Source organism: Elgaria multicarinata, chromosome 1 (assembly GCF_023053635.1).
Source record: "Elgaria multicarinata webbii isolate HBS135686 ecotype San Diego chromosome 1, rElgMul1.1.pri, whole genome shotgun sequence".
In the NCBI taxonomy this organism is placed as follows: domain Eukaryota; kingdom Metazoa; phylum Chordata; class Lepidosauria; order Squamata; family Anguidae; genus Elgaria; species Elgaria multicarinata.
The window spans coordinates 41,782,523-41,808,406 of NC_086171.1; the positions used below are offsets into that span (position 1 = coordinate 41,782,523).

Here is a 25,884-nt window from a genome sequence, read left to right on the forward strand (position 1 = left end):
CACATGCTTCTGGGTTCTGCTTTGTCTTATGTCTGATTTGTGTCCATTTATTCTTCTTGTGCAGAGGTTGACCTGTTTGTCCTATGTAAACTGCAGAGGGACATTACTGGCAAATGATAGCATATACTACATTGGAGGATGCAAGTGAAAGAGCCCTCATTAGTGTGACTGATGTTGTTGGGTCCTGTGACAGATGTGGGGGCAAAGTTGGCACTTGGGTCTATTGCATGGTCTGATCCCTTTGTTTGTGTCTCTGTCCAGGGGCCCTTCCACACGTCGTCCCCAGAGCGCATCTATTCGACCCCAGTGCACTCTGAGGACGATCGTGAAACTTGCCTGTAAAAGAAATGACGAAAAGACGTCCTCCGCGCCGGCGCCTGCGCCGCTGCTACCCAGCTTCCTGCTTCCCGCCCGGGACGGATAGCTCGGCAGAAGAAGGCGGAGGAGAGAGCGGAAGAAGCTCTCTCTCCCACCTTCTTCAAAAAAAGCTCTCCGAGCCGGCCAGGGAGCAGGAAGCTGGGTAGCGCCGGCGCCGGGGACGTCTTTTCATCATTTCTTTTACAGGCAAGTTTCACGATCGTCCTCAGAGTGCACTGGGGTCGAATAGATGCGCTCTGGGGACAACTTGTGGAAGGGCCCCTGTGTACTGCTGCTGGTTAACATCCGGTGTGAGAGAGAAGTGTCTGTGCTGATGATGGGTTGGAGTTCACTGATGATCCGTTGCAGTGGTTTCAATTGGGGACTGTATGTGACAACCAGTGGTATACTTCTCTTGGTCTCTTGTTTTTCCTGGATATCCGAATGACCCTGTCAATCTGTCTTTAAGTTTAAGGTACTTCTAGTGTTGGTAATAATCTGTCCAGTCGTGAAAGAGAAATAATGTTTTTGGCTTGAGTGGGGCGGGGGTGAGGGGAGATCACAGGGCATTTGTGCAGTTGTACAATTTGCTTTAAAAATAACCTTTTCTGGGTTTCAGTCAGAATCAGCCAGAACTCTAAGGGAGCTATCCAAGGTGTTGAACTCTATCCCCAACCTAGGTAGAGCACCTTGGATCAGTCCTTCAGAGTTCTGGCTGATCCTGACTAAAACCCAGAATGGATTCACACACCCTCTGAAATCGGAGCCACCAGCCGCTACTGCTTAGGGCTCATCCGTGGCACTGATTTCCGATAACGGGATGCCAGCGTAACCGCAGGGGCCTCCACGCGGTCTCCTAGAACTACATTACCCAGGATACCCTAGCAACCACGGTCTTTCTTTTCTCTTACACTTTTACCTAAGAGACTACGTTACCCAGAAGGCCACGCGAAGGCAAAAGGGAGAGACTACATTACCCGGAAGGCTTTGCGGGAAACAGCACTGTCGTGGCGTTTGTGGGGTGACTGGGAGAGTTCGTAAGGCTGCTATTTCCCCACCCCCCCACCGTTCCCCTTTCTCCTCTGAAGGCCGGCCCCGAGTGTCGCAGGGAGCAAGGCTTTATTCCGTCTCTCCGCGGCGAGCCAGGATGAGGAGGGCTGGGCTGGGTAAGTGGGGGTGAACTAGGACGGGGGAACTCAGCGACCGCTTGGGATGGGGTGCTGGGCCTAGCAGGCCTTTGGGGAAGAGACCTGTTGTCAAGGCCTCAGTTGGTTGCTAGGGTCCTGCCACGCTCGTGCTGGCCTGCCACCCCTTAAGAACACCCCTGGCGGGCGGGAGGGGGAAAGCGAACTCTTGCTCTGAATGCAGAATTAGTATTATCCATTGAGAGCAGGGGGTTGGCACACAGACGCCTCGTTCTTCCTCCTCTGGATGTTTTGTTAAATGAATCCCAGTCCCATGCACAATCCAGTGTGCTCCGAAGGGCTTACTCCCCAGTAAGGGTGCATGGCACTGCAGCCTTAATTGTGGATGCCTTGTAAGTTAGGGTGCTTCCGGACGAGGCTTTTTTGGTGCCTTTGCTCTGTCCGGGGAGTTTTGCCAGCGCTCCAGATGTCACTTTCTAATCCTAATCCTTCCTGTGTTTCCCCACCATTCATTCTGCCTTCTTTCTTACCGCAGAAAATCTGTAAAAAAGAAAAGTTTGTGCTCGACCAGTGAGCTATGGACCCTCAAATAAAATTCCAATAAATAAAAATTCCATGTCTGAAAGCACCCTTTCTCGCAGTGGTTGTTGGCATCGATCTGGAATTGATCAAAAATCTGTGTAGATGTTAGCAATGCATGTAGTGTTGTGGAGTGTTCTTGATTAAGATTCCAAGGCCTGATTTGGGGTGCAATTCTATGAATGTTTAGACAAGAAAAAAGTCCTGTCCAGACAAATTTAAATATAAGGCTTTAAATATAAAAATAGTACATCCTGTATACTCCATTTCTTATTGCATGGAACTCTGCACTTGCTCTAGGGTGACCATCTGGAAAGGAGGACAGGGCTCCTGTATCTTTAACAGTTGTATAGAAAAGGGAATTTCAGCAGGTGTCATTTGTATGCATGCAGCACCTGGTGAAATTCCCTCTTCATCACAACAGTTAATGCTGCAAGAGCCTGCTCGAATGACCAGATACAAAAGAGGGCAGGGTTCCTGCAGCTTTACCTGTTGTGATGAAGAGAGAATTTCACCAGATGCTGCATGCATACAAATGACACCTGCTGAAATTCCCTTGTCTACACAACTGTTAGATACAGGAGCCCTATCCTCTTTTTTGTATGGTCACCCTAACTTGCTCTGGTTGTATGCCTATTTTAACTTCTGTCGCCCTGTTTAGAAGACACCTTACATGACGGCTTTAACCATGGTGCTTAAGCACCATGATTAAAGCTGTGTTTAAGGTGTCTTCTGAACAGGGCCTATGTTAAGTATCTCTAGTACGTACATACACACACACACACACGTTATTTTAATCCTGTTTTCCAGATGTTTATCTCCAGTTTATACTTCATGTTGAGAAAAATGTTGTGACTCTTCTATATGGTGTCAGCCACCAGCATATATGGCTCAGGAAGAGGATTGGAGAAATTTATGGAGGATAAGTTATGATTGCTGTAATTTCCCTCCAGGATCAAAGGCAACATGCTTCTGAATACCAGTTGGGGAATAGCCATGGCAAAGGCCTATTGCCCTCATGTCCTGCTTTGAGACTTCCCATAGGCATCTGTTTGCTACTGTGGGAATAATGGATTAGACAGACCTTTGATGGGCAGAAGTAATTATTCTGTATTCCTGGACTATTTGTACTGCCCTTCTAATGCAGCTTCTCCTAGTACTTTTTAGTACAATTGCTTCCAGTGGCAAAACTTTCAACCAGTACTTGAATTTGCATGGGGTGGAACGCCTATAACCATCTCACTTCTTCTCAGACAGACATAACAGTGTGGCCTAGTCATCCCGCTTCCTTTTTTCTTTCACTTTGGGTGCTGGCTTCAGCCTGAGCTCCTACTGGTGAAAACCACATCTCTGTCATAGAAGGCCTTTAGAGTAAAAGTACCAGTTATGAAATACTGCTAAAGTAAAACAACAGCAACAGTGAGTGTGGTTTACTGTAGATGACAGGGATTTATTCCCTAAAAAACATGCATGGGCTTAAAACTCCTATTCTTTAGCTTCTAGCAATGCACTTCATTTATCAGCAGCCCTTTGCTGAATGCTATTTTTTGTGGATAAGGCAGGAAATAGATTTACTATTATAACTGTAATATTATGTAATGTGCAGAGAGCTTGCTTAATTTGGTGAGCAAACTAACAGAAAGCTGGGATTTTCTGGAAACACTCAGTCCCTGTGGAATAATTAGGAACTTGAACAGACATAGATTGACTGCACAGTAATTTGGGTATGTTTTGTTACAGCGCATTCTGCATAATAAGACATTCTTTTCTTTCCCTTGCTGACTTTGTCCTCTTTACATCTTTCTCCCACACTTCCCCTTGGACTGCCTTGTCAAAAAATGTTCTCTTTCTGCTGTGGAGAAACTTCCTCACAAAGTCAGTCAGCTGTGGAGTGATCTATGAATTTTGAGTTGAACTTACTAGTCTCACCATTCATTCTGTAGAGAACTTGGAGTAAGAGACTCGGGAGGTTTATTTCTCTTTTCCTTAAACTGAGCTTTTGCAGAAGGCATAACTGCTATCTCATAGCCGCTGCCTTCTGCAAAACCCCAACAAGGAAGCAAGAATACCCCCCTTTTATTTTAAAACTTGTATTTTAAAACTTTTGTAAATCGCCCAGAGAGCTTCAGCTATGGGACAGTATATAAATGTAATAAATAAATAAATAAAAATAATAATATGCCAGCCTTCTGTTTAAAAAGTCCCAGAGTTGTTGACAACATCAACACAATAAAATCTATCACAATAAAACTCAGTATTAAAACCACAGAAACATCAGGGCACAACTGAGTAATAAAATACAGCAGAGCTAATGAAGCTGTCAATTAAAACCAGCTTTAGTGGACATACAGGAAGCCTGGAGCAAATGAAAGGATCTTCACCTGCTCTTGGAAGGACATCAGATTTGGTGACAGGAGGGCATTACACATCTGGGGTTCCACATCTAAGCAGACCCCCCCCTCTGGTTGCTATGTGACCTAGTTTAGTAGGTAGGGGAACTTAGGTGAGAGCTTTTGATAATGATTGTAAAGTTTCGGGAGGCTCATTTGGGAGAAGGTAATTCTTCAGGTACCCTATCTGTTTATGACATTATTAGTGATCACTAGCACTTTAACGTGTACTTAGAAACAGACCAGCAGCCTATGCAAGAACTGGCAAAATATATCTCTGCAGCCTGTCCCAGTCAACAGTAGTTTAGCAGCTATATATTTAACAGATGTTTCTGGGAAGTCTTTAAACACGGCCACATGTATAGCATCCTGCAGTAGTCAAATCAAGAGGTTACTAGAGCCTGGTGTCCAGGCTATTTCTGTCCAGAGGTGTTGTTTGTCACAGTTGCCACTTGGGCCTCTAACAATACTGCAGGATCTGCCAGCATCACCAGGCTGCAAACTTGATTCTTTAGGACACAGGTGGGCAACTTGCAGCCCGCATGCAGCCCTTGGCCATTCTCTCTGTGTCCTGTGACGTCCCAGGGAGCCCCACCTACTTTTCTCTACAGTCCAGCTGATCAGCCATTAACTGGGTGGTGGGGAAAAGACCACTGTTCTGTTGTTGGTTATGGGAGGAGAGGCTTTAACCTCCCTCTGCACACCAATCACACTATAATGGGGAGGAAACAGCGATCTTGATCTTGATTGTGGCAGGATGGAAACCTTGACACAGCCTTTCCCAGTCTGGTGTCCTCCAGATGCTTTGGACTACAACTCCAATCAGCTCCTGTCACCACTGCCAATGGGATTATGGGAGTTGTAGTCCAAAACATCTGTAGCCCATCAGGTTGGGGAAAGCTGCTTTAACATCTCTATTCCTGCATGCTGAGGTATGAGCAGGAAAGAGCTCCTGACCACCACCTAGCACCACTTGGGGTCCTCGGAGTAAAAAAGATTGTCCACCTCTGCTTTAGGAGAATTAAACCTCATTGAGAATAAATTGATAGCCACCTGCCTGGTGAGATGAACTACTTACCAAAGAATCTGAACCAAGCTTTTCCTCCTTTCATGTAGTTTTTCATCTAGCTCCCAGGCATCAATTTAGCACCTGCACTGCTGGGAGCAAAAAAACAATAAAACTCCCAGAAGAAACCATCAACATTAGTAACAAAGAAAATTATTTATGTCTCCGCTAGTCCTCCACAGTGTCAGGCGGACATAAAGCACCCATTCTCATAAAAAGAACTGAGAAAAAGGGAGGACCAAGATTCAATGAATATGCATGAAATTTAATCAGACTCATTTTCTGAGCTATAGCTATCACTATCAATTTCAGTCTCTGCTTCAATGGCAGTGCCTTGTAGAGGCAGAAAAGCAGCTCTTGCATTTGAGAGTTGTAGTCTGTTTGCAACCCAGGATTTGCTTGTCCTTGGTGCACAGAAATTGTAATAATCTGATACTGTACATAGTTCTTAGAAATCATTTGGAGAAGTAAAGATCTGAACACCTTGTCTTAAACATTTTATTCATCATGCTAAAATAAAACATTCCATAATCCATTTTTCTTCATTTTCAAATTTTTTTTAGGGAAAAACCAAAAAAAAGGCTTTGGGGAAAAAACATTCCCCCCCCTTCCTAATTTTTCTGGGTTTTTTTACGGGCCTTCACATCTCTAGGGGGAGGTAACCTTTGTGCTAGGAATGGGACAGGGGACTTGCTGGTGATGATCAGGTGAGTGGATTTATGAACACTGCAGTTGTGAAATTGCTAATACTGCAGAAGACATGTCATAGGTGGACTCTATCCTGAGAGAGACGTGGTTTTGAGTCACACTGAAAGTGACAGCTGAGTTTCTGGGAAGAATCAGGCTGTGAGTTGTATGTTGCATCACTCATGAAATGGACAACATCTGGCACTGTGTTAGACGTCGCTAGTCAGTGATAACGTAACTTCTGAACTTTGACCATGTAAAGCATTTATTTGGCATGCAGCTTCTTGAGAAAATTAGTGAGCTGGTCTAAAAGTTGCATAATGAATATGGTTGACATTTATTTTAAAAGCTGCATTTGTTTTCTGTCTAAACCTGCATGGGATTGCACCTTAAGCAAGTAGCATAAGAGTTGAATGAACTGTGCGTTATTCTCACTAATCCTACAGTAATAGCAGTAAACCATAGGTGATGCTTTATGGTCTGAGCCAAGATCTGAGCACAATCCACTAAAAGTTCACATTGGTTACTAAGTCACATTGAAAGCAAGGGTCTGAGTTAGCTCTTCACAACCTTATACCCCCTGGATGTGTTTGAATATAACTCTCATAAACCTAACCCAGCATAACTGGCTAGGGATTATGGGATTGTAGTCTAACACATATGGCAGGTGCCAGGTTAGGGAAGGCTGGTCTGAGATCACAGTAAAATCCTATACTATTTTAATGTTTCACTGGGAATTGATCTTTGAGTAACTTTTGCTGGATTGTGATCCTTGTTATTTTCTGTACATTTTTGTCCTAAGTTGCTGCCTGGCAGCTTTGCCTGTGTTCCCGTGTGTGTAGGGAAAGGCAGGAGAATCTGTATTGTTAACCAGTCTATTTAAAGTAGTGATGGTGGTGTTTACTTCCAAAAGTACTGTTAGTGGTGGATTACAAATTGAAACATTAAGATTGAATGGTAAAATCTAGGCCAGCTAGGATTGCCAGTAAGTCTTCTAAATTGTATGTTGAACCTTACATTTCATTTATTTGGCTACACGGTAAGTTCCCTTACAGTTCTGCACGTACAGCTTGTGTGTTTTGAGAGATGCTGAAGTTGTGCTGAAAATGCTGCAATTCGGATGGAAATGAGTTCTTGGCTCTTTCTGATATAGTGACTACTATTCCATGCTTGGAGGCTTGCATGTATGCAGCAGGGCTTCTCACTTCTTTTTTAAACAGCTCTGCCGTGCCATATCAGTGTCACTGAGGAGATGGCCAATCAGTAATTTCTTAAATGAAACTTTAAGGCATGACACCTGCCGTTTGGGAAGATGTATTGTTAACAGCCTTAATTTTGTGTTGGTGTGATGTGGCAGGAAGGAGCTCCTGTATGTATTTAAAGAAAGAGCCATGCTGTAAATACGGACCTTGTCGCTTGCATCTTGGACCGGAGCCCTTGGCTGGGTGCTGGTTGTTGTGGCAGAGCTTGTCTTTGGAACATATGGTAGTATTTGAATATGGATGGGAATTCATTCAAATACAAGCCTCTGGGGTTTATAGTACTAGATGATGCAAAGATAAATGAGATGATACATAATCTCTAGGGTAAAAGGAGACATCTGGATGAGCAGCAGCATTCAGAAGGTCAAGGAAAGAGAATAGTGATGGACCTGGATGTCTGTCCTTGTCAAAAGCTGTTAGAGTGGAAAGAGGTTTTGGATTGTGCAACATTTTTTTCTCACAATATGCTGGGTAGAATTCAAAGATTCCTTTCAGCAGCAGAAGGGAACCTTTGTGTTCAACCGGATTGGATTGGAATTGTGGAGTCGAAAGTTTTGGGAGCAGATGTTTGATGGATTATTTTCATCTGTCTGCCCTTCTCTCTCTCTCTCTCTCTCTCTCTCTCTCTCTCTCACTCACACACACACACACACACTTGTTTTGTCCTGTTTAATTTGAATTGTGAGGGGTCCAGGTCTTCATATTGATCCTGCTCAGACATAATGGCAGCATTTGGCAGCAATTCGTGGGTTAATTAACTCAAGAATTGCAGGGATGTATGTCACACATGAGTCACTTCCTGTAACAACCCTCGAATGCTGCATTCGAGGGTTGTTGCCGTAATCCCAATTTAACCCACAAACAAGACATGGGTTAACTAGGGGTTGTTTAACCCATTGCCTGCCTCAATCTCTTAAGATTAGGGTGGTGATAAAATAAAAGTAAATTAACCTTCCCTCTCTAGAAACCTTTTTTTTTCCTGGGTGTATTTCTGGTGTCTTAACCCAATTGTCTTTTCAGGTGAAGGAGCTGCGGGCGGCAATTATGGCTATACCAATAGTGGGTATAGCGTATATGAGGAAGAAAATGAAAAGTTAACTGAAAGTTTGCGGTCGAAAGTCACTGCCATTAAATCAGTAAGTATATTATTATAGAAGCAGCACTAAAATTGATTGGAGTACATCATGCCTGCTCAATCAGTTGTAATAGCAATATAGCCACGACTTAATTGAATTCAGGCACAGTGTTGCCCATCAGAAGGCATGATGTTCTCATTCATGGAACAAATTCTTCCTCTAATTGGATTTGAGCTCCAGCTGCCCTTTTTGGCTGATCAAGATATTAGTTACATGTTGGGACAGCAGAAGCTCTGCTTATTTGGCACATTGTGACTAAAAGTTGTGTCCCCAAGGGAGTTCTAAGTCAGCAAGGTCAGTTAACAGACCTACCAATAAACCATCAAGCTAAACTCTTTCTATGCCAATGAAATAATCATAGCTAAAGTTTAATTAAACTCTAAAGTGGGCTTTGTCGAAGCCTGCTCAACCATCTAGTCTAGTCCCCAGCAGTAAAGGAGGACAGTTCCCACCCCCATCAGCCTAAGCAATTTGAACCCCAGTGTGCCATGAAAGAGCAGGTGTGCTGCAAAGAAGTTCTTGCAGAATCAAACGTGACTTGTCATATGCTGTAGAGAAGACGCATCAGAAAATTATAGTAGCCAGTCTGAAATGGTAGGATCAATGCTTGAGTCAGGAGGACCTTAAATGAGAATAAAGCCAATCCCCAAGGTTATCCCCAAATAACTTTTATTGGGCACAATTGCATGACATCCTATGGCTTCCAGTTGTGGCAGCTCCTGGAGCACCTCAGATTGGCAACATCTCCTCCTATGTCTGAAACAAGCAGACCAAAAGAAAGGTGAACAGGAGAGAATTACACAGGTCCAGAAGAAAGCAAGTGATAAACCTTGTTTTAAAAGGGTGTTGTCTGGTTTGGCTGCAGTACTATTGGCCAACATCAAAAAGAGAGTGAGTGCGGACTAAGAGTGAGTGGAGAGTAGGATGACATAGCTCACTGCTATTGGGCCCGAAGATGCACAGCTGGAAGGGTTTAAGGAGCAACTCAGTGAGGCATCCAAACTAAGGCCTCCATCTCCTTAATGTGATTGTTGTTGTGGGATGGAAATGAGTTGTAGCCAAGCACATCTGAAGGGCAGGAGGTTGAGGAAGGCTGCTATGTGCATTTATGATGCTGCCTACTTTTTCCTCCTGCTTTTAATTAAAGCCTATTTCTAAAGAAACATGGGGAATTTCTGCTTATACTTTCTGTATATGTGGGCTTCTGAAACTGTGAGGTATCAAAGAGGAGCAATCAGGATAATGAAGTAAGGCAACATGAACTAGTAACTGCATAAAAAAGGTACAGCTTTCTCCTGAGGAGCAGTCCATGCCTGATCTAACCACAAAAGACTGGGGGTTTGTTGTGGTGACAGGAATCGATGGAAAATGGGCGAGATGGGAATTGCTTGTGTCCTGTATCTTAATCATAGCCATATTTCTCTTCTGTACGGCATAACTTTCACCCATCATGCACACCACCTGTGGTTTGCTTAGCCACGCAAGTGGTCTGCCAGTAACTGCACTGTTGCATAGCTCATAAAATATATAGAGAGATGGTTTAAAATACTGAAGTTGAATGAGATACTAAGATAGGGAAACATTAAACAACAGAGAGGTTCGCTTGGCACTTTCCCATGCCAGGTGAGGACCTTTTTATTTTCTCAGCATTTTAATATTTTAGCATCCTGTTGCTAAAAGCATGCTGTTTTAAATCTGTATTTTAAACCTCTGCATTACTGCTCAGTTTTATTCTGGTTGTACTTTTATATTGTGGTTTAAATTTTATGCTTAAGTTATATTTTATGGTTTTAATTTTTGTGAACCACCCAGAAAGCTTTGGCTATTGGGCCGTATAGAAATGCAGTAAATAAATTAATAAAATTAAGCACATTGCACCAAGTAAAGAAAAAAAATGAATAAAAGGAAATATTTGTAAAATAACACTAAACAAGTCTATACTTGGTTTTAACTGGTCATTATAGACTTTGGAGAGCAGAGCAAAAGAAAAACACCTCAGTGGTATTTGTAGATTTCTTCTTGTTAAATAGGAGGAAAATCTCAGCTTTATGTTTGAAAAACACAGGAGCATAAGATAGAATATTTTCTTACAGAATACTTTCATCATTACTTCCCTCTATGCTTCTAGAAAGCGTATTAGCTATACTTAATATTTCCCAGATGAACTTAGTTTTGCATAATGTTATCTAGTTAGTAGTGTGGATCATAATGCACCGATCTTCTGTATTTTTCGTCATAGCTTTCCATTGAAATTGGGACAGAAGTTAAGCAGCAAAATAAGATGTTAAATGAAATGGTATGTATCCGATTAGAGTGTTCAGCTGCTTTAGATTAGCTTGGAATTTGATTAACTTTCAGCTTGATGAATTTAATTTCACTTTCTTTCTAGAAATGTTGAGCTTGTGTTTTAAAAATCAGTAATATTGAATACTGAGGTGGATGGCGAATGTGCTTTTGTGTCGTCGTCCCCCACAATCTATCATAAGAATCAGGATTCAGACCCACTTCTTCACAGAAAGCAGTTGATTGAAATTTGCTTTACTTTTCAAGTAATTTGAAATTTGCTTTACTTTGCTTTACTGCTCTGCTTACACCAACCTGGCTGTCCTTATGCGTGTTGCTTTGGATTGAGGCAAAAAAGTTCATTATAATTATAACTCAGCTTTCGTCTAAATTGCTCAAGGCAGCCTAAGTGTTTGTATCACCTTCCCCACTCCCCCATCTGCACAGCAGTCCTGTGAAGTTAGGGCTGCAGCAGTGACTGCATGGCACAGTGGGAATTTGAACTTGGATCTCCTTCTCCTAGTCCAACACTCTTATCGTTAAACCACACTGGCCCTCTTGCAAAGAAAATGTAATTCTTTGCAAGTTTTATCCTCATGTGTTCAGAGTTAAAATTGCAGAGAGCAAATAGAATAATTCTGTAAGTAATTGTTTCTTATTTTTAACCACAGGACAATGATTTCGATTCAACGGGTGGATTTCTTGGTGCAACAATGGGTAGACTGAAAACCCTCTCCAGAGGAAGCCAAACAAAACTCTTGTGCTACATGATGCTGTTCTCACTGTTTGTCTTTTTTGTAATTTACTGGATTATTAAATTGAGGTGATGCAAACCTCCACTTTGAGAGTATTAGTATCATGTCAGATGTCTAGAAAGGTTTGTAAAAAGGGTGAACACTCTTTTGTACACTGCATTAAGGACTAATGCACCTGGTTCTATTTTGTGCATTTCTCTATTTTTATCAGGCGAAACATAGTTCTATTTTAAAAACCCTTATTTTTAGGGTTCTTAAATTGAATTCTGCTCAAATCTGAGCACTTTGTAGAGTCGTAAAATAGTTACTTGGAGTGGAAGTATATTGTTAAAATTGCAGAGTAAAAGGCTTTTCTGTGTTCAAAAGCACCCCTTCTACTTTGTAACTACTATTGCTTTTTCTACCAATAAAAAGCAATCTCAATTGATTATGCTATGTATAAGTTATACTGAATTTTGTAAAAGGAAAGAGGTGATTCTATCAAAGCTAAGTGCTGTTAAGCCTCATTGTTTCATTAAGAAAATTAATTACATGTTTAACTTTGGCTAGATTGTGTCCAAAATGGTTTGAGAGATAGAATTGCTAGTTTCCTTAATTTTTTAATTTGCCTTGTGATGTATTTTTGAGGTGGAAGGGGGGAGAGCTGAGCAGAATAGGCAATTGGTCTATTCTGTGTGAAGCAGTGAAGTAAGTTTCTTCCTGTGAAGCCCCTTCTGGATCAACATGGTCCTTGTGTCTAAATTGTTCTACCTGGATCCTGTTACTGGATTGAGATGATATGCCCAATACGAATAGAATGGGGCTGGTACTGTTCAGCACTATCTCATAGCTTGCTTGTTCTGTGCATCTCTCTAGATTAGGCAAAAAGCTGCAAATCAAAATAATGCTACATTACTTAGGTTTTCAGTTGCATTAATTATACCATGGTAACTATCCGTTGAGTTATTGGTTAATATAGTAGTGAAAGTTAATTTTAAAAATATGGAACTGTCGTATTGGAGATTTTATATTAAAACATTCTGATGCAAAAAAATTCTAAATGCTTCTTAGAGTCTGTACATATTTTGTTAGCCATTCATATCTCTTGAAGCCGCACTAAATTGCTAGTTATGGCATAAACAGTGTCACTGTTTTATTCTTGTAATATAAAACCACTTTCTAGAATATGACACTTTGATCCAAAGGCACACTAAGTTGTTAAAATATTTTAAGTGCACCTTCTAATGCAGGCAGCATTTGCAAGGTTCAGAAAAGACAGAGAAGATATTTGGAGATGTTGGAATAGCTGTGTACGTTGGGTTGCATCCAGACTTAGTTATTCTTTGGGAAGATCCACTGAAATCCATTGATCTTACACTTAGTCTAGTATGACTATATTTGAATCTAACCCGTTAGGGTAGTATCCAATTTAGTCCTATGTAGAATAGACCCACTGAAACGAATGAGACTTAGATTAGTCACAACTAACAAGTCCCATTCATTTCAATGGTTCTATGAAGGACTAACATTCCATATTATGGAATGTTAGTCCTGCCAGAGCTACCTAATTCAGTAAGAAATAATACTGGCATTCTCTGCTCCATCAGCTACCTGTAAACTGGAACTCCTGCAGGACAAGTGAGACTGCAGCAGCAAGTAGCAAATAGGTTTTCCAGCTTTTCTCCCTGTCAGCCAGTTTTATGGGAGCCCTTCAAGGAAACAGAGCAGGAACTTTCACCTTAGTGTGCTGCATGTGTTCTGTAACATTCATGCCCATTTTAACATCTATCCACTGTTGGGGGAAAAATGTGAAGGAAAGCACACTTACGAGATTGACTGCCTAACCTTTATCCAGTGGCCAAACTTGTGCTTTCCCCTTAGATGATTACCCATTTATCACCTTAATAAATTTAGCCTGCCATTCCAAAAGGGCCTGGAGTACTGCACATTGTAGAACTGTGTATGCTAAGAGTTCTTACTTCAGGACACCAGCAGAGAAAACCAGTTTGTGCTGTCAGCTAAATCTCCAGTGTGAAAGCACTTAGCCCTTATTCTGAAGGATCTTGTGACAGTAAACCCAGCTGCAGTGCATTTGTCATACATCTTGATTATAATCAGGCTCCCTTTAAAGGTGCTGAAGAGAGGAACAGGTAGTCAAGATTAGCCATTCCCTGGGCTACAATGTTGCCGATCTAGCAATTTTTGATGCAGTAATACTAAATTCCCTCTATACCTATATGAAACCATATTGATGTGAGCAGTGACTTTTTCATGTATTCATATGCATTTATGCTGAAGTGTTTTAGAATTCCCTTCCAGAGCCAACATTTAATGATTGTCTTTTTAAAACCAAACAAACAAAATCAGTGGGGCATCTCATCATGTGTAGCTTATTATAAAATAAAAATAAAGCACATATGATAGCTTTCAATTTCTTACAGAAAATGGCATTTGCATTGTTTTAGCTCTTAAAAATGAACGTATTGTTAAAAATCATATATTCATTTTACTGCATTTGAAATACTGAGAAACACCTTTTAGCACATGCATGAATATGATAGTTACTATTATGGGTCAGGTCTGGTGCAACTGAAACATAACATTCTATAGGGACAGTGCTGTAGACCCTCTTTTGCTTCCTGCAAATCCTGTCCACCATCTAGACAAATAGATGGCAGATTCAGATGAGAAGAGACCGCAGCTGGAAAAGCAAGTGAAGTGGTCATGATTAAGAAAAAAGGATTTAGGATTCAGAAAAAGTAGTCAAGTTTTTGTCAGTTCTAGAAAGGAAACAGGTGGTTTTAACCAATGGTTAAAAATTATTCACTATAGAACTCTATGCCAGTTGCCCCCCACCCCATCCCCCGATACACCTGAAGCGTGAATAGTATTTGGTTCATTAAGTTTCTTTTGATAGAAAAAAAGCTTCTTTTGAGGAGGGTCTAATTTAGCTTGTAATGTTTTGGTCCGAAGTTCCTTGGGAATTGCAGCACAGGATTAGACACAGCTTCTGGGCACACAGCTCATCACTTGTCCGGATAGCCTGGTCCCTTTTTGGTTACTGAAACATGGTGGAAGCATCTACTTCTCTAGCGATGGCCATCTTGTCGAGAATATGAATCTCAGTGCCTGATTTAGCAACACACATGCTCTATTTTCCTTTCAATGCAGAAGTAGAACCTAACTCTGGTAATTAAAAAGGGTTCTCTATTTTGATGAATAGAGCCTACTGAGCCTACTGTGTAGGCTCAGAAGTGGCATAACTCAAAATGGCCTGATTCAGACAACACGCTTAACAATGCTGCTTAAACACAAAATAAGGTTAATGCATTTCCTTAACCATTTTGTGGTTAAGCAGCATGGTTTAGCATGTTGTCTGAACCAGGCCAAGAAGTCAATATAGAGCAAGTTATAGAGTAAGAGTGCCCAACATATAAGAGTGTCCAACATGTAAAATATTTGCATTACAAACTTGTTATTTAAACTGTCAGCATGACAATCTTCTAATAATAATGCAAATTCCATGTCTCACTCTTTTGTGCTGCTGAAATGGCAGTACTGTTTTTGCTCTATAAGCAAAAGTGGTCCAAATAAGTTCTTAAATTATATATAGTTTTTATTTGGCTTGGTACAAAGCCAAGGTTTACAGCTTGTTCCAATTAAATTTCCACTTACTGTCAGGTACAATAACAAATTACATTAATTTAACCAACCAGATTATTATTATTATTTAGAATATTTATATACCGCTCCTCATTGAAAATTTTTTGGAGCGGTGTACAAGGTAAAATGAAAATAAAAACAGAATAAAACAAAATTTAAAAAGAAGCAAAACAACAACAGCACAGAAATCCAAGGCTGCATGTTAAAGAAAGGCTTCTTGGAATAAAGATGTTTTCAGGAGGCGCCGAAAGGAATACAAGGTTGGTGGCTGCCTGACCTCCAGAGGCAGGGAATTCCACAGGAGGGGCGCCACCACGCTGAAGGCTCTTCCCCTGGTGGATTTCAATCGGAGGATGGATCTAGGTGGAACCACCAGGAGCAGGCCCTCGGATGACCTCAGTGACCGGGCAGGTTGGTAAGGGAGAAGGCGCTCTCTCAGGTATCCTGGTCCCAAGTTGTTTAGGGCTTTGTACACAAGTACAAGGACCTTAAACCTGGCCCGGTAGCGAATAGGCAGCCAGTGCAGTTCCCTCAGCAGAGGAGTTACATGCTGGAAAGGGGCAGCTCCAGACAACAGCCGAGCTGCAGCATTCTGCACTAGTTCCAACTTCCGGAGCAGCTTCAAGGGCAGCCCCACATAGAGTGCATTGCAGTAATCCAATCTTGAGGTTACCAATGCCTGTACCACCGTGGTCAAGCTATCCCTGTCCAGGAGAGGCCGTAGTTGGCGAACCAACCGAAGATGGTAAAAGGCACTCCGAGCTGTGGCGGCTACTTGAGCCTCCAATGACAGAAATGGGTCTAAGAGTACCCCCAAACTAAGAACCTGTTCTTTCAGAGGCAGAGCAACCCCATCCAGAACAGGCAATGAGCCTGTCTCCCGGACTCGGGAACCACTCACCCACAGTGCTTCCATCTTGCCAGGATTTAGTCTCAGTTTATTGGCCCTCATCCAGCCCATTACTGAGTCTAGGCACTGGTCCAGGATTTGCACAGCCTCACCTGATTCAGTTGTCACAGGGAGATAGAGCTGCGTGTCATCAGCGTATTGATGGCATTTAGCTCCAAATCCCCTATGACCGCTCCCAACAGCTTCATATAGATGTTAAATAACATTGGGGACAAGATGGTGCCCTGCGGCAATCCATAGCTCAATTGCCAGGAGGCCGAGGACTGGTCACCCAATGCTACACTCTGAAAACGACCCCGTAGGTTGGACCGGAACCACTGTAAAACAGTGCCTCCGATGTCCATCCCACAGAGTCGCTCCAGGAGGATACCATGGTCAATGGTATCAAAAGCCGCCGAGAGATCGAGCAGGATTAACAGGGTTGCATTCCCCCTGTCCCTCTCTCGATAAAGGTCATCCATCAGGGCGACCAAGGCTGATTCAGTCCCGTAACCAGATCGGAACCCAGACTGGAATGGATCTAGATAATCAGTATCCTCCAAGAGTGCCTGCAGTTGCTCCGCCACAACCCTCTCAAGTACCTTTCCTAAAAAAGGAGTGTTAGCAACTGGGCGGTAGTTGCCTAATACCATCGGGTCCAGGGTGGGCTTCTTCAGGAGTGGTCGCACTACTGCCTCCTTAAGGACAGCAGGGACCACCCCTTCCCGGAGAGAAGCATTTATCACCCCCTGGACCCACCCAGTCAGACCCCCTCGGCTTGCTTTTATAAGCCAAGAGGGACAGGGATCGAGAGGGCAAGTGGTTGGCCGCACTGCTGCAAGCACCTTGTCTACATCATCAGGCCGCAATAACTGGAACTGATCCCACAAAATTGGGCAGATGGTGGCATCGGACACCTCAACTGGAGCTGCACTAAAGCCAGGGCCCCATTTGCTGGGGAGGATGTTAGCAGCCCCCGGACCACCCGGAAGAGCTCCGCTGGCGAAGTGTGTGTGTACACACATATATTACACGTGCAAGGTGGTGGTCTGCAGCATTCTGTGAATTAACCACCTTCATTGCTTCTATGCTGAAAACAGCTGCACCAACAACCCTAAAAAAGTACTCTTGATCAGCTTGGATATGTGTTGCAAACACTAAAATGTGCAATCAGTACTTTGCTATTCAAAATGAAGAGTTAACAGAAACATCACTGGAGCCAGTAGGGTGTTATATGATGCCTGCAGACATTTCAGAAGGTAGGTTCGTGTTGAAGTTCCCCTTGACGGTAGGATAGGGAATATTCTAACCTGGTCCTGCCATTACATAGAATTCAGAAACAATGAAGTGATTAACTTACAATTAAAGCAGATCCAGCAAAACTTTCTGGGGCAAAGTAAAAAAAAATAGAAGTGTATGCACAGCTGAGTGGTTCAGCACATTCTTTCACTTAAATTTGTATATGCTAATACTGATTTTCTTGACATGTTTAAGATTTCTTAGAAATTTCACAAAAAGAGACTGAATCCCTGACAGTCAACTTTGGCAATAATGCTTATAGTAAAGTGTCTATGTATGTTTGTTTACAGTAGTGGCTGTATGATATAGATATCAACATGAACATTTAAGATCTCAGGTTGGTTGACTCTTAGAAAAGCTCTATTTCACATTCTTTCCCCACTCAAAGAATCTACCTGAGGTAGCTTATTAAAATGTAAGCAAAGGTCTGTAGGAGTCATGGGGTTACTTCTTCGGTAAGATGTCCATGTACTTGCATATAATGGAAAGCATGACTTCGTCAGCACCACCTCCTATTGACATCAATCTTAAGTCTCTGCCAAAACAAAAATAACATTGGCAAAATTAAGTTTGTCTATCCTGGTCCCTTCCTCTCCCTCCACCACATTCTAAACCAAAGTGGGTTTAATAGTACTTGTCTACTTAGAAGTAAGCCCCATTGTGTCCAACTGCACTTATTCCCAGGTAAGGGATAGGACTGCAGTCTAAGGGAATAATCCTGTGTTCCCTAGAAGGATGGCTGAGGACCACAGGAAGTTGTGGATCTCTCACTCTGCTTGTAGAAAGGAGTTAGAGAGGGAAGTTCACTGTCAGAAGCCTCCCCGATGAAACATTAAGGTCCACCACTATCCAGAAACAGGATCCTCAGCTGTTCTTCATGTGGTCAGCAGAGCCTCAGGAACTCGGCTCACTTCGTGGGGAACAGATCACTGACAGATCTTCATTGGGAGCAGAGAAAGAGACTTTAATCTGACTCCCTGAAACAATCCTGATTGTTGGCGGAGAAGGATGTGTGTGTGTGTGTGAGAGAGAGAGAGACAGACAGACAGAGAGAGAATGAATGAATAAATAAATGAATGTGTATATGTGTGGGTATGCATGTACTGTATGAACAGGTAAGTGCATTTATGAGAGCAGGGGATAGGCCTGTATGCTTCCCCCCACCTGTACTCCACTCACTGCCCACCTCTACAGCTCCAGTCACCAGTGCAGTCCTCAATCTGAAGAAGGTTGTTCACCCCCGTTTTTAACTGAAAACATTTCATTTCAATCCAATCTTGGTGCTAGGGCCACTTGATGTAGGAATTAATCTCTGGCTACTTTGAAACACAACTACATCATCACTGAATAGAACTTTATGTTCTCAACGAAGTTGCCTTCTCCCTGATTAAATGAATGAATGGTTAAATGTTTCAGTTTGAAGGAGCAAGAGATCTGGAGATCACTCAAAAGCTTGCCCACAATATTGTGCATTCTTGGTTTGTCCTAATTGAGGTATTGCTGGTTGATAAATTTTGGATTTTTTTCTGATGGACCAACGTAACTAACTTTGCTTCATGTGTAACCTGGAAAATACTGTATTTTCTGGCGTATAAGACTACTTTTTAACCCAGGAAAATCTTCTTAAAAGTTGGGGGTCGTCTTATACGCCCAGTATAAGATGACTTTTTAACCCAGGAAAATCTTCTCAAAAGTTGGGGGTCGTCTTATACGCCCAGTATAAGATGAATTTTTAGCCCAGGAAAATCTTCTCAAAAGTTGGGGGTCGTCTTATACGCCCAGTCGTCTTATACGCTGGAAAATACGGTACTTAATTTAGCCATTCAGGAGTGGGATACTACAACTAGAGTAAGAGAAGTATGTACCACCTGAAGATGGCACTTTTATTCTTTGAGGTTTCCACTAGATACCACTATCCAACTTTGCTTCTATTGGCTTAAAAAAAAAAGCCTAGCACACCCTCCTATGTTAAGTTTCAGCTTTGCTAATATAAAAAATGTGATGTTTCTCTTCAACACCCCGCCCCGCTTACGAAAGAAACTGGTGTGTTTTACCTCAGTTTGGAGACAAATTCAAGTAACAATTGGGTTTTATATTTTCAAAAATGGACTCAGCCATTACATGTTTTTCCTAACAGTCCTAAGTAAAACCTGAAATCTACAAGGCACTTAATACAGCTAACCCACTGACGTCTGCGCCTCTTCCTCCACTCCATTTTAAGACTGAGCATACAAAGTTCATGCCTTCATATCAGGTCAGTCTTCCCTTCCATCTGTTTTTGTAACATCTTGCCAGATACGCATTTATGCATTTTTGTTGGTTCTAATAAATGTATTGCCCGATCATGGATTTTGGAACACTGCATTTGACAAGTTCATTAACAGAACTGTGAAAAATCACAGTAAGGCTGTAAATATAGTTAATTAAACTTAGATTAAATCTAATTAAATGGTCATGATTATGAAATTTTCTTTTTCAAAAAAACTATGGCACCATACAGCCTGAATCCACAATAGTTATGGGCAAGCCTCAATCTTCATCCCTCTGGAAAAATTCAATGCCCATGCCTTCATTTCAATTCCTGGGATAACACTGATTCCCCTAATCAACATTGTTCACGCAACACAGACTCACTATAATTGTCCTTTCCTGCTAAGCAGCTGAAGTCTCAATCATGGCTCAAAGGCGTCCATTAATTAGTTTGCTGTGACTGAAGTTGGAAGTGGGTGGCGTGAGTGTTATTTTCTGGCTAGTCTTCAGTATGCTGTATGGAAACTTGAGACAAAACATAGTGTGGAACACTTTGGGGAGGCCATTTTGCAGACTGAGATAACCTTTGCTTAAGAATTGATTTGCAATCACCTTGCAAATTAGTCTAGTGCAAATTAATGCTTTTGAGGCGGGTAGACAGGCCCAGCACACATAGAATAAACTGAAGGAAGTTGTAAAACTATATATTTTTATTCTGAGAGGCTCCTGCCTGCCAGCAACCTGACTCAAGGGCATTAATTTGAGCAAGACTAATTCCAAGGCAATGATTATGTTCTGTTGTTCAATTCTACTTTAATTTTTAGAGCTGGAAATTACACACACACACACACACGGGAGGGAAAAAGAAAAGAAAGAAAAAGTAATATCCCACTGCACTATATGTGAGAACACAGCAAATTAGTTCTTTCATTTGGATCTTGGGATTTGAAAGGGGACAGGTGCATGAGCCTGGGAGCAGGTGATTTCCTTTCAATGGCAGCTCCTGTTTCATGAGGTGCAACTTTGGAGAGCTCCTTGACCTTCAAGGGTCAGGAGGAGGAAACTCAAGATCTCCTCTAGATGCACAGGTAGAGGCATGCATTAGATCAGGCATAGGAAACCCCTTTCAGCCCAAGGGCTGAATTCAATTTCATAGACGTTCTCAGGGATGCATTCCAGTGGTAGGTGGGCTAAAGAAAAAGGGTGGGGCCAAAAATACCAGGACATTGTAGATTAAATCTCTTATTGCTAGTAACTAAATGTTGGGAGAGGCATTTCAATCTTTTAGAATGGGGGAAGAAACTGCACAAAAGCCATGAAACCACCAAACTACTGGTGTTGGGGGAAAGTGGATCAGGTCTAGGGAAGGAGGCTATCTGGGAACCCCTGGAGGGCTGGATTTGGAACCTAGGCCTGAGGTTACCTACCCTTGCATTTGATCCTAGCCATTATCTTCTAAAATGATTGCTGTGAGTTATGCAAAATGGGGTGGGGGGAATCAAGAAGCACATGTATCTAGTATATATAAAATATGTTGTTTCCCCTAAGATTGCCATAAGATTCCATCCATCTGACCATTACATACTGGAATATGAAATAAGTTAATTTATCATTCCTCAGGGCCCACTGGCAATGACCTATTGAGGGTGGCATACAGGAATGTGTGTTCAAGCAATCTCATTAGTTATTGTTCATATCGTCTTAACCTTTGGCCTATGTAAGAGGACAAAAAGGATGCTGAACCCACTGAGAGTAGGGGCTCTTTTTTGCTACCCAAACGTTGTCCTGGTTCACAAGGCATGGCCATCTCATCATGAGTCATTTAATTCTGCATGTTTTGATTGGTCAGGCTGTTCAGGGGTTGTGCCAGGTTGTCCGAAACTGGTCATTGTGGGCTATTTGAGGGTTAAACAAACTTCTCTTACTCCCTAATGCAACAGGTTCGGAGAACATGGTGCAATCCCTGATCAGCCCAATCAAGAGTTGCGGGAGTTGCACAATCAAAATATCAGCTGCACATGCCAGGTGCACACTACAGCTCATCGTAGAGCCAGCCATGTTGTGTGAACTGGTACATTGTTTTTAGAATCAGAAAACAAGGCCTGCCCACCAAAACTATCATGTTTTCTTAGGGGAAGAAGTGGGGAAGGGGAATGATCTTTGGACCACCCCAGTGCCATGTTTTATTTTGGCTTGTCTGTGGCTGCGAGCCATTTCCTATCATCTAAGAAGTGACAGAATCTAGTGTGAGAGCAGAAGGACTCAAAATGATAAGGCAGGAAAGTTTTCCTCTATGATAATGAAGGATGCAGCTGCTGCATGATCCCACATCATACTCATAAACAACCCTCACAACCCACAATTTGCATTAGGGGTTAAGCAAGGGTGGTTTAACCCATGAATAGTCCATGATGACTGGGTTTTGATGACTTGGCACAACCCAGGGGTTGTGCAATCAAAACTTGCACAATTAAATGTCTCATGATGAGCTGGCCATGCACTGTGAACCATGCCTTGTGAACTTATATGACTGCTACCTGTTTTGAATTACTCCTTTTTGCTGCTCCTTGAACAGCAAAAGGTGAGTTTACTGGCTTTTGTATTATTAGCAGCTTATCAATATCCTCCAATACTTATAAAGGTCTTTAAAGGAACAATAATATTAGGAAGGTATTTCAAAATGGAACCGACTGCATTCTTAGTGCTTATATTTTACTTTAAGGCAGGGGTGGAGATCCTGCACCCCTCCAGATGTTGTTGGGCTCCCATCATCCCTGATCATTGCCTATGCTGGCTGGGTCTGATGGGAGTTTGTCCAACAACATCTGGACGACATCAGGTTCCCCACACCGCTTTAAGGGAAGTAAATGTAGAATGCCAGGCAAGCAGTAGTTTTACAGATGCTGAGCTTTGCATGCACATTTGAGCACATGTACAACCCCTGCACATCAGGAGTTAGACTGACATCTCAAATTACAACAGCTGAGGGGGATTTGAGACCCTTATCTTTTCTGATGCACCCTTAACTGCTGTTTCTACGATCTAGGGAAACGGGGGGATATGGCTTGTGGATTTCCATATAGCCTCCCCAACCTTTCCTTTCATAATTTGAGCACTGATTTCAATGAAATGTGCTTCCTCAGAATGTGGTGATGGCCACCAACTTGGGGATAAGACAAATTCATGGAGGATAAGCCTATCAGTAGCCAATAGTCATGATAGCTATATATTACCTCTAGTTCCAGATGCAATATCCCTCTGAGTACCACTTGCTGGGGGACATGAATGGGCCCATGTCCTGCTTGCAGGATTTTCATAGTCATGTGGTTGGCCACTTTTGGAACTGAGTGCTGGACAAGATAGCCTTGGCTTCTTTCCATGTTTTTATCTAATGAAATGTTGAACGTATGGAGGTAGCTAAGCCTTTGAAGAGGATGGGGCAACTTACTACTGTATGTATTAACCAAATACAACAGAACACAATATGACAAGAGATTCCTGGACTGGTATATAGGGTTTAACTACAAAAACTGGTCAAATTAATTTGTCCCAGTAAATGATACTTCCAAAGTCTCGAATTGCCTCCAGTATCAGGAAAAAAAAGTGATACTGTAAGGAAATTCAACCGACAATGTGGGAGTTTGGAGGGAAGTTGTCTTTTTGTTAGTTCCTTCACAGCTCTTGAAAAATGTTTGTGTAGTGAGAGCAATTTGTGGAGGGCTGAGCCAAGAATGAAACAGCTGACAGGATTTTTTGGTGCCTGACTAAAGTATTCCTCTATGAAGCAAATTACAGCCTGAATGCATCAACCAGATGCTACGGAACAGAATTGTTGTAGTAAGACAAACTAGCCAATGTGTCAGATGCTTACTAAAGGTTACGCAGCAAAATCATCTTCATGATGTGACGTTGAGGGACATGCCGTACAGTTAGGATAACTTAAACATCCAACTATAAGTACGTCACTGCTATGCTAGCAGCATCAACAAAGTCTGAGCACAAGTTCAACAATTACTGAGAAGCTTTTCCTGACCCCAGAAAAATAAAACAAGGATTGTGCATTTGTAGTTTTTTCTTTGGCTATGTTCGGACAACACAATAGTCAATGATGGGTTAATAGTCAACTTCATGGTTAATTATCAAGGGGGTACTCCCCACACAACATGATTATAATCAACTGTGGTATGGATTAAGGCCATCGTCGAGTTGTCTATTAGTGAATGGTGTATTTGATTGACACATCCCCTGCCCTCTCCCCCCCCCCCCACACCAGTCCTCCCATTGGTATCCCATCAGCAATTGCAAGTTTGGCCAGCTGGACTAAAGCAGAAGATGCTGGTTTGGTCACTCTTTCCAGCAGACTCTATAGGCGCTGAAAATAACCAACTGTGTGCGACGAAGTAGTCAATGGTGCCTGACACATGACACGATAACCAATGGTTATTCAAATAATCAACTCTGCACTGCGTTGGTTATTTTCGCTGAATAACCAACTGTGGCGTGAAAAAGTACCAATAGAGGACACAATAACCGACTGTTGACTATTTAACCCATTAACTATTTAACCCACTGGTGATTATTGTGTCGTCTGAACCTAGTCTGTGACTCCTCTCTATGATAGCAGACGTTTGAAGGAGGGCAATAAAAAGTTGAAGTCAACTCCATGGTTTCATTTGAGGAAGCAAAGCATATTAGGCAAAATTGTGTTGCGAAACGTGTATATTACAGTAATGCCCACAAAAAAATGTAGATATTTTCATGTGAAATTAAAATAAAATTCTCAAAGTGTGAAATGAACCAAAGTTAAGACTGGAAAAATGGGAAACTGAAATTGACAAATTAATCCACCTTTTGTTACAGTGCAACACATCCAAAGGGGAACAGGTGAGAGAGGCAAGGTTGCTTAAAAATAGGGCTTCTTCTACTCTGCCATGGTGAACATAGCACAAAGGCAAAAATACAAGAAAAAGAAACTCTCTGGCATTCTTGCTATTCCCCCCCAACCCCAACCCCCAGGGATGACAGTAGCCTGGCAAGTATTCAAAGACTGATATGTGTGCATGTCAGGAAGAATATGCAGTTAAAGCTGTATTTATTGCTTTGGGCAAAATAATTCTCTTTGCCAAAGAGAAAATTTGAGCTTGCCTTTCCAACAGGATTCTCTTCCATGTGTATATAGACACTTTTTGGGATTCCAGCTACTGGCCTTAAATATCAGATTGCAACATGACATGGGGTGCGACAGGTGAAGAATATATATATATATATATATATATATATATATATATATATATATATATATCAGCCCACTGGATGTATAGAGCTCTTCGGACTGGGGAAAAGATCTGTTCAAAGAACTTTATATTAACTTATGCATCCAACACCTTGTAGCAAACCTTGAAGTCTTGGTTAGCTATCTGAACGTGTGCAACAACTATATGGGTATGGCCATCACCAGAAAATCTGGTTCTTTTTTGGCTGTACAATTCGCTTTGCATTGGCAAACTGAGTTGCCGACCGTTCCCAGAAGTCTAAGAACATTTTTGTGCATTTTGGGGAGGGGAAAAGGCTTTGCAACTGACACCCATTTCTGAGCAGTTTGCACAAATTCGGTTGTGTTTGCATAAATTGCAGGACCTTCCCCAGAAAATCCATGAACTGGCCCAACCAGATCGAACTGGGCACCACAGCAGGAACTGAATCAAAATTTGGGGGACTGATCTCGGGAAAACTCACAGAACTCCAGGCCCCAAATGGATTTCTCCAACGTCCTTCTACTACTATATTACTATACTATAGTAGATACTATGGGACATAGCCTGTTCTGAAAAGTTAACATACCACTGTAAGGTCTTGTCAGGGCAACTGAGACATGATCCTTTTGAAACAATATGGTCCCCTTTAGTAAACTATGTTAAAGATTCAACATAACTATCCAATGAGGCTGAAACTGGATCGGGAAAGATAGATATATAAAATGGATAAGATAATGCTTTACTGTTAAAACCTTTTAGTATTTTTAAAGACTGTAATCATGCTTTGTAAAAACAACTGTAAATATATTTTTATCTTGTAATAAAATATTTATTTTTAAAAATACTATATTATGTTGAAAACAGACTAAAGCTGCAGTGATGACTTAAC

General features: G+C 41.9%; 2 protein-coding genes across 2 annotated transcripts in view; one reads left to right on the forward strand and one right to left on the reverse strand.

Moving 5' to 3' along the window:
* Positions 1-1,338: 1,338 nt before the first annotated feature.
* BET1 (Bet1 golgi vesicular membrane trafficking protein) lies at positions 1,339-12,693 on the forward strand. The gene is made up of 4 exons (XM_063126542.1): positions 1,339-1,523; positions 8,507-8,622; positions 10,862-10,918; positions 11,577-12,693. Exons 1-4 carry the CDS (start codon positions 1,505-1,507, stop codon positions 11,730-11,732), a joined length of 348 nt encoding a protein of 115 aa, XP_062982612.1. The 5' UTR covers positions 1,339-1,504; the 3' UTR covers positions 11,733-12,693.
* Positions 12,694-17,140: 4,447 nt separating this feature from the next.
* LOC134413436 (probable acyl-CoA dehydrogenase 6) overlaps positions 17,141-25,884 on the reverse strand; it is a 61,502-nt gene continuing 52,758 nt past the window's right edge. The window contains exon 9 of the mRNA XM_063147612.1: positions 17,141-18,025. Within this exon, the coding sequence (XP_063003682.1) occupies positions 17,935-18,025 (91 nt within the window). The 3' untranslated portion in view covers positions 17,141-17,934. The remainder of the gene's footprint in view (positions 18,026-25,884) is intronic.

What these genes read in the sequence shown, in the direction of transcription:
- BET1 (XM_063126542.1), top strand. An exon ending in AAGTCACTGCCATTAAATCA is followed by an intron (nt 8,623 to 10,861) that starts GTAAGTATATTA and finishes TTTTCGTCATAG; the next exon opens with CTTTCCATTGAAATTGGGAC. An exon ending in ATAAGATGTTAAATGAAATG is followed by an intron (nt 10,919 to 11,576) that starts GTATGTATCCGA and finishes TTTTAACCACAG; the next exon opens with GACAATGATTTCGATTCAAC.